The following is a 20789-nucleotide window of genomic DNA, read 5'->3' on the forward strand; positions in this document are numbered from 1 at the left end:
TTTGGCTCTTATTGAATGGCTGAAATACAGACGAGAATATGTTTACTTTTTTTGTAGTTAACTCGACAGAAATTCACCTTGTGCTGTTGTGATAAGTTTGCTAACCTCAGCATATCTTTTTTCAGAGATAATTAATGTCTATTTGTCTGTTATCTATGTTATTTTCGCATTCCAGATCACGCCGAAATACGGGCCCTTGAAGGGGGGAATAGCGGTCACTATTAAGGGCTCCAACCTGGGAATTCAGAAAGAGGATATTAAAAACATTACCGTGGCTGGAGTGCCGTGCAAACATTTGGGGGAACGTTACTCCGTATCAACCAGGTAAAATCTTAAAGGGTTATTGTTTATAACTTGGTTTACTCCTGAGCTTTGTGTACTTGTTGATTGGTATATTTGCTTGTTTGCTTTCGTAATATAAAAGCACTTTCATGTTTGAGAAATGTTACATTCTTATTTCATTGCTAGATCATTTTTAAGCTTAAAAGTCCCCCTGTGGTGAAAATCAAGTTTTTATTGTTGTTTATATGTCTATGCTGTGTTTTAATACGCTTTTATAGCAGCCATGGGCAAACTCATCAATCAGAACAATTGCTGAGCGTTTTCTCCCTAAAACTGCAGTTTACCAAAGACAGTCTCATAAACTCAGGTTTTTTACATCAAACTCATATTGTAAGCAATCACGTCAACGTGTTGTTCGAGTGGATCTAAAAGTCTCAGCTGGGGTGACTGAGCGGAGGCGGAGTCTATTTTACTGAATCAAACAAGGGTGAAGAGTTATGTTCAAGCTATTTTAAGGTGTAAAGGAATTATTTTCACTGGGAAATGTTTAGATGTCATTTTAATGATCAAAGATGAGTTTTAAAGTCACAGTGAATTTTTTTTAGAATATGTTGGTATTTTTTTACAAATGATTTACCTGTGAGCCTAATTCCCCCCCCCCCTCATTGACGAATAAGAATTAAGAAAACGCTTCCCTGCCAATGAAGAGTATTTCCGGCTTTCCGCATTATCGCTATTATCTTCCGGAAGTTATAAAAGCCGGAAGTATCGCCCTAGGGCAAACAACTGTATGTCCGTGTAAGTTTTGATGATCGCTCTGAATCTGATCTCTATCAAAAGTCCTTCACGAAAATGTAATTATCTCAGCCTTTTGCTTGAAGAAACCTTCCCATATTTAAGAGGTGATAAAAAGAGAACCGCTGGCGGGGAAAGAGTTAATTTTTTTTTTTAAATGCATGTGCCTTCATAATTTTTCATTAAAAACGCAAATCTCCTCCCCTCCTCGAAACAATTTCTCTTTACTTCAGGTCACTGGGTATGGCAGGTGGGCGGGGTCTGGGAAAAGATGGCAGCAAATAGCAACATGACCCCACTTCCACTGATCCAGTCAGTTCTCGATGGACGAATTCAAGTCCCGCCCTACCTTTTTTCTTTTCAAAAGCCGTTTCACTCGAATATATAACACCACGGGGAAATTAAGATGATCGCTACTTCCGTTTCATTGTGACTTTAAAGGATAAAATTATCAACTATAGGGCGACTTTAATCTACAAAAACTTTTATTTATGTGCAAACTATTACAAATATTCTCCATAGGGGTGTAAATCAGACATCTTGTCGCAATACAATACAATATCAATTCTCTCAGTAATAAAATTTTTGCAGATTCAATTCGATACCGAGCTATGTTAATCAATTTACCGATATTTAGTAGTCCTACAGACAACAGAGTTTTGCTTCTGGAATAAATCCCTTAACATTCACACTCATTTTAATTAAATTTTCAAAGACTTTTATTCAGTGTGACTTGATTTAAAAGCTAATTCAAACTGATCTGATAAACGCCAAACACCGATAACCCAATTAATTTAAATTCCTAAAGCCAACTTAGAATGTTGCTGTTTGTCAGATATACATAAAATATTTTTTTGTGCTGACCTTGAGCTTAATGGTGGTCTTGGTGCAGTAATCCACCAGTTTATCTGTTATAGATGCCTTAGATATTTTACCGAAAAGCAAGTCAAGAATATTGATTTAAGAAAATGACTTTTTGCAGCTCAGAACTCTGCTGCAATGCATCTCAGACACTTTTTAATAAACTCAAGGTCGACTTGATTCAGTATTGAACAAGAGCTCTTGTGAAATTAGACGGCTGCCGGATGTTTGAGGTTGAAGATCTCTGAGGTACAGACGGCCTGATTACGAGGAATCGCCAAAGTGGAGGTTTGGCAGGAATCTGGCTGTTATAAAATAAAGAATCAGGTGAAGTGTATAAATCGCAAGTGGCCAAAGCTTGTAGTTTGAGTTCATCTTCATTTTTCTTTGGTTGAGAGGTGATATATATATATATATCTTGAAACAAATTGACCGGCTTGTGCTGCCTCTCTATGGAGAGCCCAATGTAAACTGGAGCTTTCTTGCCTGCCATTCTCCCTGTTGGGTCACATGACTGAAAGTTATAAATTACTGCCATCAGGAAGATGCTTTAGGCAACCGAGCGATAAGGAAAGTTTGCCAATCATCTTTTGTGCCCAACGTTGTCTTTTTCAAGGTAAAAAATAACTGATGGGTATTTTAATGCGTTATGCGTTACGTCACATGGCAGTTGCTTCAATGCATTTAGGGGTGTGGTCCTGGTCAAGACAATCTCCTGAACTCCAAACTGAATGTCAGAATGGGAAAAAAAAGGAGATTTAAGCAATTTTGAGCGTGGCATGGTTGTTGGTGCCAGACGGGCCGGTCTGAGTATTTCACAATCTGCTCAGTTACTGGAATTTTCACGCACAACCATTTCTAGGGTTTACAAAGAATGGTGTGAAAAGGGGGAAAAATGCCTGTGGGCGAAAATGCCTTGTTGATGCTAGAGGTCAGAGGAGAATGGGCCGACTGATTCAAGCTGATAGAAAAGAGCAACTTTGACTAAAATAACCACTCGTTACAACCGAGGTATGCAGCAAAGCATTTGTGAAGCCACAACACGCACAACCTTGAGGCTGATGGGCTACAACAGCAGAAGACCCCACCGGGTACCACTCATCTCCACTACAAATAGGAAAAAGAGGCTACAATTTGTACTAGCTCACCAAAATTGGACGGTTAAAGACTGGAAAAATGTTGCCTGGTCTGATGAGTCTCGATTTCTGTTGAGACATTCAGATGGTAGAGTCAGAATTTGGCGTAAACAGAATGAGAACATGGATCCATCATGCCTTGTTACTACTCTGCAGGCTGGTGGTGGTGGTGTAATGGTGGGGGGGGGGTGTTTTCTTGGCACACTTTAGGCCCCTTAGTGCCAATTGGGCATCGTTTAAATGCCACGGCCTACCTGAGCATTGTTTCTGACCATGTCCATCTCTCTATGACCACCATGTACCCATCCACTGATGGCTACTTCCAGCAGGATAATGTCACAAAGCTCGAATCTGTGTAAATCTGTGAAAGTTTTAAGCTTTAAAGTGCGAACTATAGTAATTGCTATATGTTTTATTGTAGTAATACTAACGTTTTTTTAATATAAAAAATCTTATTTTCCATTTGTTAAACTAAACGAAAACAGTATTTCTAACCTTTTCTCATTATTCATTTTCAAATAGGATATCAAACGGGGTAAAACATACATCTTATGCCAAAAACTTGCGTACACGAGGTAAAACCTGACGTAAGATTTGATCGTAGCCAACGCTCATGTCCATACTGATAAATGCCAAGTCTTGCGTGGAAAGGACGTACGCACAGTTTCCTGTCGTATGCTCGCTTGATAAATGCGGGCAACTGTGTTTTGGATCTTCTTCTACAGTATATGTTAAATTTTGTGTCTGTGAATATGAATTTCTCCATGTTAGAACAGACTTAGATTTGTACATACGTCATGGCGCTTGTGAGTGTATGTAGAGTAAAGCAGGGAGTTTTGGTTCACTCTCAGTCGACGTCAGGCTTGGCTGATATGATGATTCAACATCTGTGCCTGTGGTCGTTCAGCCCGACTGAGTGTTTGTCTGGCCGCTGAAAACTTTGAAAAGAACCCTTCAGCAGAAAACAAGTGCGTCTGGCATGGGAACGCTCAATAAGCTTTCACAGAGCTCGCTGTCAGTCGAATCTGTCTGGGGAAGTCGAGTTCCAGGTTTTGGGGTAACACCAGATCGCTTTTCAGAGTTGGCAGATTAGGATGAAATGAATCAGGAATCTGTGGGCTTCATGTGAACCATCTGTTCGGTACTGATGTTGAGCTTGTGTGTCTGTCTGTGAAAAAAAGTCCATCCTGCTCCAGCAAATCGGCTTGTTTTATCGTTGCAAGAATACATCAAGGGAATAGTTCAACCTAAAATTATCTGTCCTCATTTATTCATCTTAATGTTGGTCCAAACCTGACCTTTTTTTTTAATGGGACACAGAAAATTGAGTATTTAAAGAAAACCCTGACCACTCTTTCATATTATGAAAGTGTATAGTTGCTGTTATCCAGGTATAATGCAACTTTTACCGTGCATTCACACGGGGCATAAGCGTTAATGCTTCCCATTCACTTTTAATGGGTGATGTATGCGAACTAAATTGTGGATCCGTCAGCGCCGCGTCAGTGCCGTTACTCGTGGCAGAAGTTTTCTCAACTTTTCAAGTGGCAACGCGTGCGTCAGCCAATCAGATTGCCTTATGCAAATAACCTAGGCAGAGCCAGCCAATTACATTTATGGAAGACTGGAGCATAGGTTCCGGCCACTGTGATTGGCTGTGTGCCACGCTTCAGACAAGCCTTCCATCAAGCGTTAACGCTTTCGCTCTGTGTGAATGTACCGTTACTAGATTTACTAGCGCTATGGTCATAACAGATGTTAATAATATTTAGAGCCCAACCGATACAGGATTTTAAAGGCTGATACCGATACAAATGTTTGTTGGTTTTAAAAATCCGATATTCCGATATATCGGACGGTATTTTTATTTTATTTCAGAAATGCGCAACAAAACATTAACAGATTTCCCTAACATTAGTAATTTGTAGTTATTTATGAGTTTTAACTAAAATAATATGATAATGCATTTAACTTGTTTCTTTTATTGTCTCGTGACCAACTCACCATGAACTCACTTAACCGTTGTTCTCTCTGCCCAACTCTGGCAGGATCAGCAGGATGCAGCATGTGTGACGCGATATACACGAGTCTTGCCAACAGGCAGCTTGTAGAGTGCCCTCTGGAGGACAAACTATACAACGGCAACACTCATGACATTGAAGGCTGTTTCATCCGGGGTTTTTTTTATATTCATTTATCGGCCATTATGAATGCCGATACCGATAGTTTGGAAAATGCCTAATATCGGCCTGCCGATATATCGGTCGGGCTCTAATAATATTTCCAAATACAATATCAAAATATTAGTTTTATGGTACTGTATTTAAATGTACACTTACCTTATATGGGTATTGTTTGGTGGGATTTATGTCACATTTATTTAAATAAACCTTGTTTTGTTTGCTATGTCTTGCAGTGTGGTTTGTGAGACCGGCCCGGTGAGTCTCTACAGAAGTGGAGAGGTGGAAATAGAGGTTGCCAGGGGGAAAAAAGGCGTATCCACAAAATCTGTCCGCTTCACCTACAGGGTAAGATTTGAAAACTGCTTTTACCCAGCATGCATTGCACACATTCGCTCATAGCTAATGAGGTAATGATCAATTTGAAATAAAGCACCTAACTTTCAAACAGGGTGCATTGCCCAGCTTGTTACCTCACTTTAAGTTTTTTGTCCTGCCTACACTCTTAAACATAAAGGTGCTTCACACCATTGGCTAAAGAACCTTTAATGTCCAAAAAAACCTTTAAAATGGTTCTTTAAAGTGAATAAAGGTTTGAAAAAAATTGTTCTTCTAATGGTGCATTTACACCAGATGCAAATGAAGCGTTAAGCACAAGTGATTTAAATGTACAGTTAATGCAAAGACGCAATAGACATCCTGTGGTGCGTTCCGCACGAATTTAGCGGTTTGGGGGTTTGATGCGCGTAACGTTTGATTTGCGCGAGTTAAAAATCTGAACAACGCCGTATATATGCAACGCGTTAACGCGTTCACCCGCAGCTGAATGACACATTTTCGTACTTTTATAGAAACAGCAAAATAAAGGATATCGCTTGAAATATATATACATATTGAGACTACAGGGTAGCTAAAGCCGTCAAAAAAAGCGTATTCGCATCTTAATTCCACGTGCAAATGACGTGAATTTCATGTGCGATTGTTTGAAGCGTGGCCAACAGCCAATCACAGTGGCCGCAACACATGCTCCAGTCTTCCATAAATGTAATAAGCTGGCACTGCCTAGGTTATTTGCATAAGGCGATCTGATTGGCTGACGCATGCGTTGCCGCTTGAAAAGTTGAGAAATGTTCAACTTCTGCCTCAAGCAATGGCACTGACGCGGCGTTGACGGATCTACAATTCAGTTCGGCAACGCATGACGTCACCAATTAACAGTGAATGGGAAGCGTTAACATCAGTGTTTTTTCTATGACATTGCTATGAGGAAAACTTCTAAGCACCTTTACTTTCAAGAGTGTATAGGTTGAATGTTAAAACACTTCTGTTGTTAATGTTATTATTGTGGAGGTCAATGTACGCTGTCTGCATGTAGTTATAGTTTTTTTTCTGCACCCGGTCATTCGTTTCCTGCAGCGATGTGCAGTGGCAATAATTATCATCTGTGTTTCTACGGCTGACGGCTCTAGCTGAATTATTGCATCAGTTTATGGGGGAGCGAGACCGCTTCGAGCCTCCCATTGGGGCAACGCCGAGGGCGAGCGTTTGTTCGGCAGACTGACGTGTCTCGGACAGTTTCCTGGGATTATGTAATTATTACGAGAGGACGGCAATGCAGAAGATGTGTCTGTCATTGCAGGGGTTTCATAGCTGCTCATTATTGCTGTGGTAACAACATTCAGTCAAATTTGAAAGGATTAGATCGGTTAAAGCTGAAATTCTGTCATCACTGATTTACCATCCTGTCTAAGGCTGTCACACTTTTAAAAAAATGATAGAAAATTAGCACCGAAAAGAATACTGTTGCGGTTGACGTGTACACTATTCCCAGTCCTCTGAAGCCACATGAGAAACACAAATCTACATGGTTTCTTACTGATCATTTTCACTCTCTGCGAGCTGTTAACCGCTGGGACTGGATCATTGAATCTGTAAGTTGAACTTGTAATAACATTTGTAACCAATTTGTAAGAGTTCACTTAATGAATTTGTGAACTGACACAAAAAATTGTTGGTTCGCAAATCAGAGACCGCTACATCTCCACGAACTCTCATTAAAACACGGAGGAGACCTAATGAGGTGTCAAGATTTTAAGTAAATAACGACTTAATTTTCAATCTGTTTCGGCCGTTCGGTGGCTTCAGATATAACACAAGAGTCATGTAAACTTTTTAATAGGGCTTTTATGTCCTGAAGCTTTAAAGCAGTAGTCGCTTTGTAATTGCATTGGGAGAGAAACCGGAGAACAGTGGGTGGTTGACAGAATGTTCATTTTTGGGTGAACTATTCCTTCGATTTAAATTATAGTAGTTATTAAAATTTGTAGAGAAGGCAAAACACTGTAATTATTTAACAAAGGCTTGTGAAATGTGCAAATACATTTTATGTGTGCTCATGCATTCTTGTTTCTCAAAACAACATCTATCTTGCTCTTTTAAAATATAATGACATAATCAAATATTTAGCTGCAAAAATTGCCATTTTAAAACTAGTTATGATGTCACAACCATGACCTCATCAGCATGTTACCACCCAGCGTTTCCCATACATTGATTTATTTGTGGTGGCCCACCACAGAATCAACACTGGCCCCCACAAATAGAATTTTCATGATTCCCATTTACATTTTTATTTCACTATTTAAAACAGCTTAATTCGGCTTAAAATATAATTTGATATATAATACAGATCAAATACAGATACAGAGTAGAAGTGAAACATATTTCATGTGCAAACACTACATCAAACGCAAACACGACATGATGACTTCACATACAGTATTGTTCAAAATAATAGCAGTACAATGTGACTAACCAGAATAATCAAGGTTTTTAGTATATTTTTTATTACTACGTGGCAAACAAGTTACCAGTAGGTTCAGTAGATTCTCAGAAAACATCCTTAAATAGGGGCCACCTGATTCACACCTGTTTCTTCACAAAATTGATGACCTCAGTGATTGAATGCCACACTGCTATTTTTTTGAACACACCCCTCAACTAATTCAACTAATTGCCCAATTGCACAGCCCCAAGAGCGTGCACACCATGAACGCCGGGTCTCATCCGCCCTCCGAGAATCCACTGAACCCACCGGCAACCTGCCCGCCACGTAGCAACAAAAAAACACACCAAAAACCTTGACTATTCTGGCTAGTCACATTGATTGTACCGCTATCATTTTGAACAAGACTGTATATGCTAATTAGCGGGTGACGTCATCACCACCACAGTCTCTCAAAATCCTGTGGGAAACACTGCCACCCATATTTGCATATTAACATATTCTAAACTTAAACATGATGTTTGTCTCTGTTCAGGACCCTATAGCAAAGGATGTGTCTCCTAAAAGGGGTCCAAAAGCAGGAGGAACTATACTTACCATTACTGGCACAGGACTCAACACGGCTTCAAAGACAGACCTTCAGATCACCGTCGGCGGCGTGGCCTGCAAAGTGTGAGTGCAGTAGAGCATCACTGAAAAGGTCGTTTTTTACAAAAGAATTTGTTTCATTACCAGATTTGAACTTGTTGGTTTTTCTTTCTCTTTGTCAGTCAGAGTTTCGGAGACGAGATCACGTGTCAATTGGATAAGTATACGGGGGACGCGGTTCCGTCTGCTCGTCTCGCTGTCAACATTAATTACGGCAGACACACCTCCATCAGCGTTGACAGCATCTACCAGTTCTCCCACAATCCCTCAGTGTCTGACCATCAGCCTAGAAGCAGCTTCCTCTGGTACTTGATCATAACTTGCTTGTAGAGGTTGTACAGAGAACTTGCATACTGATAAAATAACTCATAGATTGTATGCACCACTTTGAGGAATAATGTAGGCAGCAGGTTGTTATCGCAGAAATAAGCCTCGACAGTCTGATCAGGACACAACGCAAAGCATCGGTATCAGACTGAAGGGGATAATTTCGAGATAACAACCTGCTCACTATACAATATCCTGCTTATTACACCGCTATTTACTTCATAAGGAAGGTAAGGAACATTAAATATTGATTTGAAATATTTCATTTGCTGATTTTTAACGAATGCTGACCTTCTGCGAGGAAAACAATCAAACTTTCGTTTCATTTTTAAGTTAAGACAAGACGTTCAAACGTCATGAACCAGTCCTTCCAGAAAAATGAGGAGTTTTTTGTGATTGTTGCAAAATAAAAATCCTTGATCTTGCGGCACATTTTCTTAAAAAATGTGATGGAATATACGGGATATTTATGCAATAAAATTGCAGAAACTTGCAAAAACTGCGAGAACTTGCAAAAAATGATGTTCACGTCACCGTGGTGACAAAGCTACTATTGAAACATATTTTGGGAAAATGCTTTGAAAACAACAATACACTGTGGGCAAATTCACTACCCTTTCATGTTGTTCGGGATGAAAACATCCACTAGGTTAAAATTGCTCTAAAACATAATAACATACACAATAAAATGCTGTTTTACTCCATATAACGCCATGTACAAGCCAAAAACTTAACTTTGTTTTGCTTAGACCTATCTAAAGGGTTAATGGTGACTGCTCTTCCGAAGGGCGCAAATTCAAAATATGTGTTCGAAGTGTCGCGTGTTGCTCGTGTTTTCAAAATATGTGTTTGTTGCATCATGTGAACCATGTGCATCACGTGTTTCGTCAAAATAAGTGCCTGCACACGCGTCAAGACCATTTATGATAAAAGAGACGCGTTCACAAAATACATGTAAGACACTCACTTAACAGTAAACTCATGAGATTATGCGACTATCTGGCAAACGCGAGCATTTCTTTTATCATAACCCCTTTAGACAGCAGCAGGCACTTATTTTGACAAGACACGTGATGCACATAGGTTCACTCGAGACGCCGAACACATATTTTGAAATTTCGAACCACACACATGACGGGATACATACAGGTTGTGACGAACTTCGCATCGTGTGCCCTCGAAAAAAGATGTCACCGGCCGCCACCGATGGTGCCACCTGTTGATCACCAGTAAAAATGACAAATTTTACCTCTTTGCAACAGGGAAAACCACTAACAATCAAGAATGCATGATTATATGGTGTCATGACTTCGCAATAAAAAATGTGGTTATAATGGAAGTCAATGGGACAAAAAACAGCCACGAACAGTAAATGAGGGAGAAAAATATAAAATCTTATGCTGCACAAAAAATAACATGGCATCAAAGCTAATGTTTTTACAAATCTTTGACATGCCCAAGCCTATGATAAAAGCTTTTAAAAAAACAGTCCACAATCACTTTTTATATAAAAAAAAACATAAATTTGTGTTTTCCCCCAAATCAGTGATCATTTATGAACTTGGCAATTAAAGAGTTAAATCCTGGCTTTTTTTAACATTTAGTTGTTTTGATAAGGACTGAGGTTGATTTAACAAATGTATGCAACAAAAATTGATCAAAATATATATCTGATAAATGTTTACAGCAGTTTAATTTAGTGGATGGTTTCATCCCAAAAAATAGCGAAAGGGTAGTGGATTTGAACAGGGTTAAAGGGTTAAAAAACTTTTTTGTGTAATATTAAAGTGAATCAAATCAAAATGATTTGCAGCCGTGTGTTATTAATTTTGAGCGGTAGTAATCTGAAAAGAACAAACCTTGGAGTGTTGTGGCTGGCCAATCAGAATCAGGCATTTTAGAGTGCAGTGTAATAATGTAATGTACATGACTGATGATGTGCAAAAACTGAGTAATGCGCTTAGCATCTGTAAGGTGACGTGTTTCTGAGTAAAACAAAAAAGAGAACAGGTCTTGATTTTGAGTTTGACAACCACAAATTGTCCCAATGCTTTGGTTTTAAACTTTATGAGCCCCAAATATGCAGTCATAGTCATCTCAGCAGCACTGTAATGAGTGTGTTTGTGTTTTAGTGGTGGCAGAAAAATCGCGGTGTTCGGTTCTGGATTTGATCTGGTCCAGAAAGCCACTATGAGGGTTGTGGCGTCCGCTGGAGAATGGTCTGGTCACACCACGCCAGTAGAGGTGAGAATGAGAAAGCCATAATTACCTTCAGAAGCTGCTGTTCGTTCATCTTACTCTTGAAGTTTCATCTGGTGTCGATCCCCAGTTCTGATTGAAATGATGAGATGGCCCATTCTGGTCCAAAAGAAGATTAAACAAGCGTTTAGCAATCGAAAAACTTGATGAATGTTTCATTTCATCTTTCTTATCTGTAGTGAAGCCTTTATATCTCAGATCTCTTGTTTCTGACTCTCTCTCTCTCTCTTGGTCTTCATCCCTCTCTCACTGATTTTCCAGCCCCATTTAAAATTTAGCTGTTTCCTCTCAGAATATCAATAGATTTGGTCAGCAGCTTTAAAATCTCTGTTCCACCACAGTTTTGGTTTTCTGAGAGATTCTGGCTCGTCTTCTCGGGCTTCAGAGAAATTAAAGAGATTAATAACTAGAATAAATTGGTTGTGATACATTTAGTTCTTTGTCTCTCAGTTTGTAGAAGCGTCCACACATAAAAATGACACAGTGATCGTGTTCATGTCCCCCACCATCAATGACACCTACGAGTTCTTCAGGACGTATGTAGAGCTGGATAACCTCAAAACCGAGCTCACGCCGTTCGAGTACCACCCTGACCCGAGCTTCCATAAGCTCAGTAAGACCGTCATCACGGAGAACAGCATGATCATCGTCACTGTGAGTATTTATAAGCTTACAGCGTTTATCCTTTAATCTTTCGAGCGATTTCTCCAGAACATTCTTCTGTGTTTGTTCTCTAGGGTAATGGGTTTTCCAAAGCGATGACAGCGAAGGAGGCACAGGCGTTTGTGGGAGACGTTCAGTGTAATGTGAACACGCTACAGGATGATAAATTGTTTTTGGATCCACCATCAACTGCACCCAGAGCTCGATCAAAGAGACAGAAACGAGACACCAGCTCTGATATGCTAGACCTGCTGGTGAGAGACTTCCATCCATTCATTAATCCCTCAATCCATTCAGCTCTTTATCCATCCATTCAGCTCTTTATCCATCTATCTATCTATAAATTTGTCCAGCTCTTGAAACATCTGTCCAGCCATCATTCCCTCCATCTATACTGCTCTTTATCCATCCCTCTATCCTTCCATCTATTCTCCTCTTCATCCATCCATTTATTCAGCTTATTATCAACCCATCACCCCCTCCATCCATTCCTCCCTATAGCTCTTTATCAACCCCTCCATCCATTTAGCTCTTCTTTCATGCATCCATTTATTTAACTCTTTATCCATCCATTTATTCAGCTCTTTATCGAAACATCTGTCCGTCCATTATTCCCTCCATCCATACTGGTCTTTATCCATCCCTCCATCTATTCTCCTCTTTATCCATCCATTTATTCAGCTCTTTATCAACCATCACCCCCTCCATCCATTCATCCCTATAGCTCTTTATCAATCCCTCCATCCATTTAGCTCTTCTTTCATGCATCCCTATATCCTACCATCCATTTATTCAACTCTTTATCCATCCATTTATTCGGCTCTTTATCGAAACATTTGTCTGTCCATCATTTCCTCCATCCATACTGCTCTTTATCCATCCCTCTATCCTTTCACCTATTCTCCTCTTTATCCATCCATTTATTCAGCTCTTTATCAACCATCACCCCCTCCATCCATTCATCCCTATAGCACTTTATCAATCCCTCCATCCATTTAGCTCTTCTGTCATGCATCCCTATATCCTACCATCCATTTATTCAGCTCTTTATTGAAACATCAGTCCATCCATCGTTCCCTCCATCCATACTGCTCTTTATCCATCCTTCCATCTATTCTCCTCTTTATCCATCCATTTATTCAGCTCTTTATCAACCCTCACCCCCTCCATCCATTCATCCTTATAGCTCTTTATCAATCCCTTCATCCATTTAGCTCTTCTGTCATGCATCCCTATATCCTACCATCCATTTATTCAGCTCTTTATTGAAACATCAGTCCATCCATCATTCCCTCAATCATACTGCTCTTTATCTATCCCTCCATCTATTCTCATCTTTATCTATCCATTTATTCAGCTCTTTATCAACCCATCACCCCATCCAACCATTCATCCATCCCTATAGCTCTTTATCAATCCATCCATCCATTTAGCTCTTCTTTCATGCCTCCCTATATCCTACCATCCATTTATTCAACTCTTTTTCCATCCATTTATTCAGTTCTTTATCGAAACGTCTGTCCATCCATCATTCCCTCCATCCATACTGTTCTTTATCAACCCATCACCCCCTCCATCCATTCATCCCTATAGCTCTTTATCAATCCCTCTATCCATTAAGCTCCTCTTTCATGCATCCCTATATCCTACCATCCATTTATTCAGCTCTTTATCGAAACATCTGTCTATCCATCATTCCCTCAATCATACTGCTCTTTATCCATCCCTCCATCTATTCTCCTCTTTATCCGTCCATTTATTCAGCTCTTTATCAATCCATCACCCCCTCCATCCATTCATCCCTATAGCTCTTTATCAATCCCTCCATCCATTTAGCTCTTCTTTCATGCATCCCTATATCCTACCATCTATTTATTCAACTCTTTATCCATCCATTTATTCAGCTCTTTATCAAAACATCTGTCCATCCAGCATTCCCTCCATCCATACTGCTCTTTATTCATCCTTCCATCTATTCTCCTCTTTATCCATCCATTTATTCAGCTCTTTATCAAACCATCACCCCCTCCATCTTTTCATCCCTATAGCTCTTTATCAATCCCTCGACCCATTTAGCTCTTCTTTCATGCATCCCTATATCCTACCATCCATTTATTCATCTCTTTATCCATCCATCCATTTATTCAGCTCTTTATCAATCCATCACCCCCTCCATCCATTCATCCCTACATACTTCCATCCATTCACCTCTTTATTCATCTATCCATCCATTTATTCAGCTCTTTATCAACCCCTTCATACATTCAGCTCTTTTTTCATGCATCCCTATATCCTTCCATCCATTTATTCAGCTATTTATCTATCCATCCATTCAGCTCTTTATCCATCCATTTATTGAGCTCTTTATCGAAACATCTGTCCATTCATAGTTCCTTCCATCCATCCCTCCAACCTTTCATCCTTTCACCTCTTTATGTATCTGTCCATCCGTCCATCCATTCGTCTGTCTGTCTGTCTATCTATCTATCAAGTCATCTCTTCTTTATCCACCCATCAATCCATTCTGTTTTTTTATTCATTAATTCATTTAAATCTTTATCCACTCATAGATCCATCCATCAAACCCTCCATCCATTCAGCTCTTTATCATAGCACCCATAGCTCTTTATCTATTCATCCATCCACTTTTCAGCTCTTTCTTGATCCCTTTATCCTTTCATCCCCCATTCATGCCTCCATCTGTTGTTCCATCAATCCATCCCTCTATTCACTAATCTCTTTATCATCATAGATCCATCATCTATCTATTGAACTCTTTAACTACACTTCAATACTTTCCTCTAGTCATCCACCATTTCATCCATCTTTTTAACAATTCATTTATTCATCAATTCAGCCATCCATCAACTTCAAGCTATTTATCCCTCAATTTTTCTTGTGTTGTTACCGGTCATTTATTTATATTCTCTCTGTCTCTCTCTCTCTCTCTCTCTCTCTCTCTCTTTCTCTCAGATTAAGTTTGGGAATGGCGAGTGGCTGGTTGGCTCTGTTCAGTACGAGAGGAAGTTCAATCTCCCACTGCCAATCATCATCCCTGCGGTGGTGGTCCCCATGCTTCTGATCATCGCCATCTCAGTCGTCTGCTACAGGTTTAAGAAATATTCGCCCATCCCACAATGCACCAGTGTCAATCATTTGAATGTATGTTTAATACATTAAATCATTTGTGTGCAGGAGGAAGAGTCAGCAGGCGGAGAGAGAATATGAGAAGGTGAAACATCAGCTGGAGAATTTGGAGGAGAGCGTTCGTGACCGCTGCAAAAAGGAATTCACAGGTCATACATGGACACACAAGCCGTTACAATGGCAAACAATGTTCTTAGCTAGGGAACAGAAATTGATGAATTGTGAATGTCTTATGTCTTTGGACAGGAGTCATTATCATTAAATGAATGTAATGATATTTTTATTATTAAAACATCTCTTAAATAAATTTGCGCAATTTCAATATATCTTGTAGCCCTGTTATTATAAATTGTGCTTTTTTAGCTAAAATCACGCAAAAAAAAAAGTATTTTCAGGCTAGTCCAGCTAATGTGGGTTGTAGATTAAACTGGCGATACCTCTAACTCAAAAGCTGTTGGCTCTTTTAACTCTTATTTCCTGCGCAGATCTGATGATCGAAATGGAAGACCACACAAACGACATAAGCGAAGGTCGGATCCCGTTCCTGGACTACAAGACGTACACGGACCGCGTCTTCTTCCTGCCCTCTAAAGATGGTGCCAACGACGTCATGATTACCGGCAAACTGGATATCCCAGAATCCCGCAGGGCAACGGTCACCCAAGCCCTGAACCAATTCTCCAACCTTCTCAACAGCAAAACGTTCCTCATTAATGTAAACACAAAACAACACATCAGCATGCTGCAATTATGATCAATTTATGTACATTAACAGCCGTAAACGTATTATTATAGGATGATAATTATTGGGTTTTCCCAGTAGATGCACACGTTCACACAAATACGCATCAGTGAATGAACCCTATAGACGTCACAAAAATATCCCCTTTAATTACACAGAATGACATTAAAACTCTCTCGGAGGACTCAATCATCTCCTGTGGTTTCATTAATGTCTTTTATATTCACGGCACAAATGCAATTATACGTTTTAATCAAATTATACACATGTATAAGCACAAACAAACACGTACGCATCATCAACGTTTCTAAGACTGGACTGCAATTATCTTACTTGCTTGCAAAACTTAATCTTAAAGCATAAAACTAAAAGCAATGTACCATAATATTCATTATTAGGCTAAATCTCAATCGTCTATTGTTACAGTTGTAGTTTAAGATTAATTGAAGTTAAATTGTCTTACATAAAGTTTGAATTTCTTTGTTTTTCTGTGTTTGAAGTTCATCAGAACACTTGAGAGCCGTCCAGATTTTAACGCCAGGGCCAAAGTCTATTTCGCGTCTCTGCTGACCGTTGCACTTCACGGTAAACTGGAGTATTACACCGATATTATGAGGACGCTTCTACTGGGGCTCATGGAGGATTATGTACACAGCAAAAACCCCAAACTACTGCTCCGCAGGTAAGTCCGAACTTTGAACCTAAAATTAAAAAAATAAAAATGTTAGATATTTTACTTTTCAGTTTGGAGAATTGTTTTTATAAGATTTTAATACTTTAATGCAATAATATTTTACAGTTTAGCCAAACATTAAAATATTAGATATTTTACTTTTCAGTTTGCAGAATTCTCAATTTATTTTTTATAAGATTTTGATACTTTATTACAATAATATTTTACGGTTTAGCCAAACAGCATCCAGGGCTCTAGACTGCCACCAAATGGGGGCATTTTTCCACCAAAATTTGAGAGTGTGCCACTGAATTTTACATCCAGTTGTACATATGCCAGTAAATTTTGACCTTTTTTGTGATATGACACTGAATTTGAAAACAGCACATTGTACTTTCTACATCTATCATTAAAGTATTTATTAGTAATACAGTGGAAATAAGTAGAAATGTGAGTATTTGAATAGCATGTTGATTTACAGTGTGTGCCCCTAAATTTTCTGGTTGCGCCCCTAAAATTTTCAGTTTGGGGCCACTGTGCTCCTAGTGAAAAAAGTTAGTCTGGAGCCCTGGCATCTCATTTAAATTAATGAAACAAACCCAAAATCTTCCGCAACCACCAAACTCACCCATCACAAGTTCATAATCTTGCTGTAGGCCTGTAAATATGTTAATTATCATTGTATGTTATTGACTCTAATTCGCACAAAAGTGTTCATTAAGCAATATTGGTGCATTTCAGCAATCTTCCCGCTGTTCAGGAGTGTTGCCCCAAACCGTAGTAAAATACACAGCCTTGAGTTGCTTATTGTATTTAAAAATGAACAGCAATATGATAAAATACAAAAATGATTCATGCATCAAACAATACTTCTGCTGTTTAATATAAATGTCTAATAGTCGATCCACCTAAAGAAGAGCGGCTCATCCAATCAAACCTATCTGCTTTATAGAGATATCCTGCAGGGATGACGTATTTTTGAATCTAGGCTAACCAGGAAGCTAGCTTCACGTGGGTTCCCTCAGGAAAATGTCAATAGGATTTTTTCGGATTATCGGAAAAATTAGGTTGTTCTTCATGATAATCTTTACTAATTAATATAACTTTGATTAATTTTCTAGTCAAAATGCATTTACTTAAAAATTAAAGCTAATTACAGCACGGTTGCTTGACTCCAGCATAATCACCACCACTTTCAAATTTTATAAAAAATTATTTAAAACAAGTTTTCAGATAACAAAATACTCGGTGGATGAACATCTGTAGTCCCAATGTAGCATCTTGTTGGCAACTACCCTTATTTAAAAACGTAAAAAATCTTGAATAAAACGTGAAAAAGCTTGTGTTAACCTTGAACATGTTATTTAAATGTGCCGTAGAATAAAAACTGTATTTATCTAGGCATAGATGAATAATAAGAGCTCTGTACATGGTAATGACATATTGTAAGCCTCAAACATGATTGTTTCCTCGTTCTTATGTAAACCTCGTGCATGCAAAAGACAGAAAAACAGGCCAATCTCAACATAACACAGACTGTGACATTACAGGCGTAATGTATGCCCCAACATTAAATTAATCACAATGTTGTTACAATGCTAAAAACAAAGTTGTGACTGCTGAGTTGGCGCTATATGCTAGTTAATGCTATATGCTATAAGTTCTACTATTGACGTTACAGTCACGTTTTGCAGGTGCATACTATAAAAAACATTAACTTACAACTCAGAAACATCCATTAACAATCTCCAAACAAACAATTAGTTGCTCCTCAAAATCTGTCTCTTTGCCTGATACAGATTCAAACAAATAAAGTCTCTTTACTAATGTGAGCTACTGGCATGAGCCTCAGAGCCGAGCGCAATATCATTATTCATGACTCTTCCAAGGAAGGTAATAATAATAGGCCATTAAATTCAGAGGACAAATCCTAGGGTTGTAAATGGACATGTAAAAACGTTTCTGAATAATGTTTGCACTTGATAAAGTTACATACCTTCTATGTAAATATCAAAGAACAATTTAACATATCTTTTCAATGCATTCTTTAGCACCTTTAAGGCATTTAACAGACATGCTAAAATGCTAACTCGTTTCTGGGTTTTGCCTACAAAATACGTCATCCCTGCAGTTATAATAGCAAAAGTTTTTTCGGAGCTTTTCATAAGTAAAAAAAATATAGTCTGATGGATTGAAAAATGCAAACAAGAAGTTGGTTTCTCAAAGTGTATTGTGTGTGTGTCATCTGCAGGTCTGAAACAGTGGTGGAAAGGATGCTAAGTAACTGGATGTCAATCTGTCTATATCAGTACCTAAAGGTAAAACATCAACCTTTAAAACTTTCCCTTATATTTTTAGTGCCACCCTCAACTCACATCATGTCTCAGCCAAAAGTTAAAGTCCCTGTAAAGCCAATCTTGAAAATTGTTTCTAAACACATTATGTTAGAAATGTATTTCTGAAACACGCGGCAAAGAATGCAAACTATGTAGTACTGAATGGCAGATTTGGATCGTTAAACAGTTTTTCAGTTCAGGTTGACCTAAAGCGGTGTTTCGATGACGTACTTGAGTCATAGAGACAGAGCGCAGCGCGTCACAACCTGAAAACCACGCCCACCGGGGGGGAAATCAATCCAACAGTCTCCACCGACCCTGCACTGCAAAAGGCCGCCTCCCTGTCATCTCCGGCCCACAACAAAAAACTGAACAATGCCCAAAAGCTGCCCCGGGACAACATGCACAGCCAACAAGCCAAAGAACACAGAAACAAGCCTTCACAAGCTGTCGAGCCGCAAAACCCAGTCCTCAAGGAGAACAAAGTGGACCGCCGACCACGCCTCCCCCTATAGTTTTACTAACAGGAGTACCACGAAAAGTTGCCTGCCTCCACTTCCGTGTCCAAACGCTCGTCCTTTGAAGTCGACAGCTTATAAAAAATTATTTATTTATTTTTTTGGCGTGTTAGATGTACACCTTGTCACACAGCAGCTTTTAGGTATTATTCTGTTTTTAAGTTTAATCTGTAAATAAGTTTTTATAAGCTGTCGACCCCAAAAAACGAGCGCTTAAAGACACAAAAACGGACACAGGCAACTTTTCATAGTACTTCTTTTAGTAGAACTGCGTCCACTAGGGGGAAACGTAGTCGGCGATCCACTTTATTCTCCTTAAAGGCTGGGTTTTACGGCTCGACAGCTTATAAAAACTTATTTCTGGATTCTTTGGCTTGTTAGCTGTACATATTGTCACACAGCAGCTTTTAGGCATTATTCAGTTTTTTGTTATAAGCCAGAAATGACAAGGAGGCGGCTTCTCGCAATACAAAGTCAATGGAGACGGTTGGATTGATTCCCCCCCCGGTGGGCGTGGTTTTCAAATTTGCATAACGGCGCTCTGTCTCTATCGCGCATGGCCCCGCCCCTAACGCAATCACGAGCATCCATTCAGTTTGTAATGTTATTTAAAAATTCAGAGAGACTTTCGCGCAAGTGTGCCTGGTTTCAGTGCTGACAGCAGACACCCCCCCCCAACCGCTTGAGAGCAGAGAAAACTAATTTTATTTACTTGACGTTTTTTTCCCATCATTCAAATTTGGTTGGGTGGTTTCTTTGGTTTTCATAGCACATTTAAAGGGTTTAATGCTATTTCATGCATTCTGACTTATTAACACAGTTTAAGCGTTTTAGTCATCATGTTAAACATAAGCAGAAGTGTCAAAAAAGCAGTTGAGCTTGTGACAGAGTATTTCTGAGCCAAACTCAAGCCTCCTTTTTCCTACAAGTTTCGGAACGTTTTTTTCGAATGGGGGTATCTGTTACGACTCCATATTCCTTTTATGGGCCTTTACTCCCAGAAAAGCACGCCTGCCCTGCACGTCAAGTGAGAGCGAGAACGCGAATTAAGGGCTCGTTATAGTTGTGTGTAGGTCCTACAGCGTAGCCGCGGCGGCGTAGGTTCCGCGTCGGTTTTCATTTATACTTTTGCATCGTCGTCCGCGTCGACGTGCAAACACATGTGCAGACTGCTGGTAAGCAGTATCCAGGCGTGTAACCACAGTAACAGCGCGACAGTCAATGAAGAATTAGCTTGGCAAGTTAACCCACGAAAGAAGAAGAAACAGCAACTTGTTGTGTATGTTTTAAGAAGACCAGCAATGATGGAAGTAAATAAACAGTGACTTTTGTTGCAGTTTGAGTTAAATCACTCCTCAACTTGGCTCATCTTTGTTTTCATCATCGCAAATGGAAATACCTATGACGCAGTTTTTTTTACCTGACGGGCGGGGTTCT

General features: G+C 39.3%; 1 protein-coding gene and 1 long non-coding RNA gene across 4 annotated transcripts in view; one reads left to right on the forward strand and one right to left on the reverse strand.

Moving 5' to 3' along the window:
- Positions 1-20789, forward strand: part of plxnb2b (plexin b2b) — a 215745-nt gene that overhangs the window by 174295 nt on the left and 20661 nt on the right. For both annotated transcript variants that reach the window (XM_073868475.1, XM_055192295.2), the window contains 12 exons: positions 176-324; positions 5491-5602; positions 8575-8711; positions 8810-8992; positions 11147-11258; positions 11724-11927; positions 12011-12190; positions 14910-15046; positions 15132-15232; positions 15569-15798; positions 16326-16507; positions 18750-18816. In XM_073868475.1, the coding sequence (XP_073724576.1) occupies positions 176-324; positions 5491-5602; positions 8575-8711; positions 8810-8992; positions 11147-11258; positions 11724-11927; positions 12011-12190; positions 14910-15046; positions 15132-15232; positions 15569-15798; positions 16326-16507; positions 18750-18816 (1794 nt within the window). The remainder of the gene's footprint in view (positions 1-175; positions 325-5490; positions 5603-8574; positions 8712-8809; positions 8993-11146; positions 11259-11723; positions 11928-12010; positions 12191-14909; positions 15047-15131; positions 15233-15568; positions 15799-16325; positions 16508-18749; positions 18817-20789) is intronic.
- Positions 16390-20789, reverse strand: part of LOC141364282 (uncharacterized) — a 29662-nt gene continuing 25262 nt past the window's right edge. For both annotated transcript variants that reach the window (XR_012369968.1, XR_012369967.1), the window contains one exon: positions 16390-16526. This is a non-coding gene — a long non-coding RNA (uncharacterized lncRNA). The remainder of the gene's footprint in view (positions 16527-20789) is intronic.

Source organism: Misgurnus anguillicaudatus, chromosome 6, assembly GCF_027580225.2.
Source record: "Misgurnus anguillicaudatus chromosome 6, ASM2758022v2, whole genome shotgun sequence".
Taxonomy (NCBI): Eukaryota; Metazoa; Chordata; class Actinopteri; order Cypriniformes; family Cobitidae; genus Misgurnus; species Misgurnus anguillicaudatus.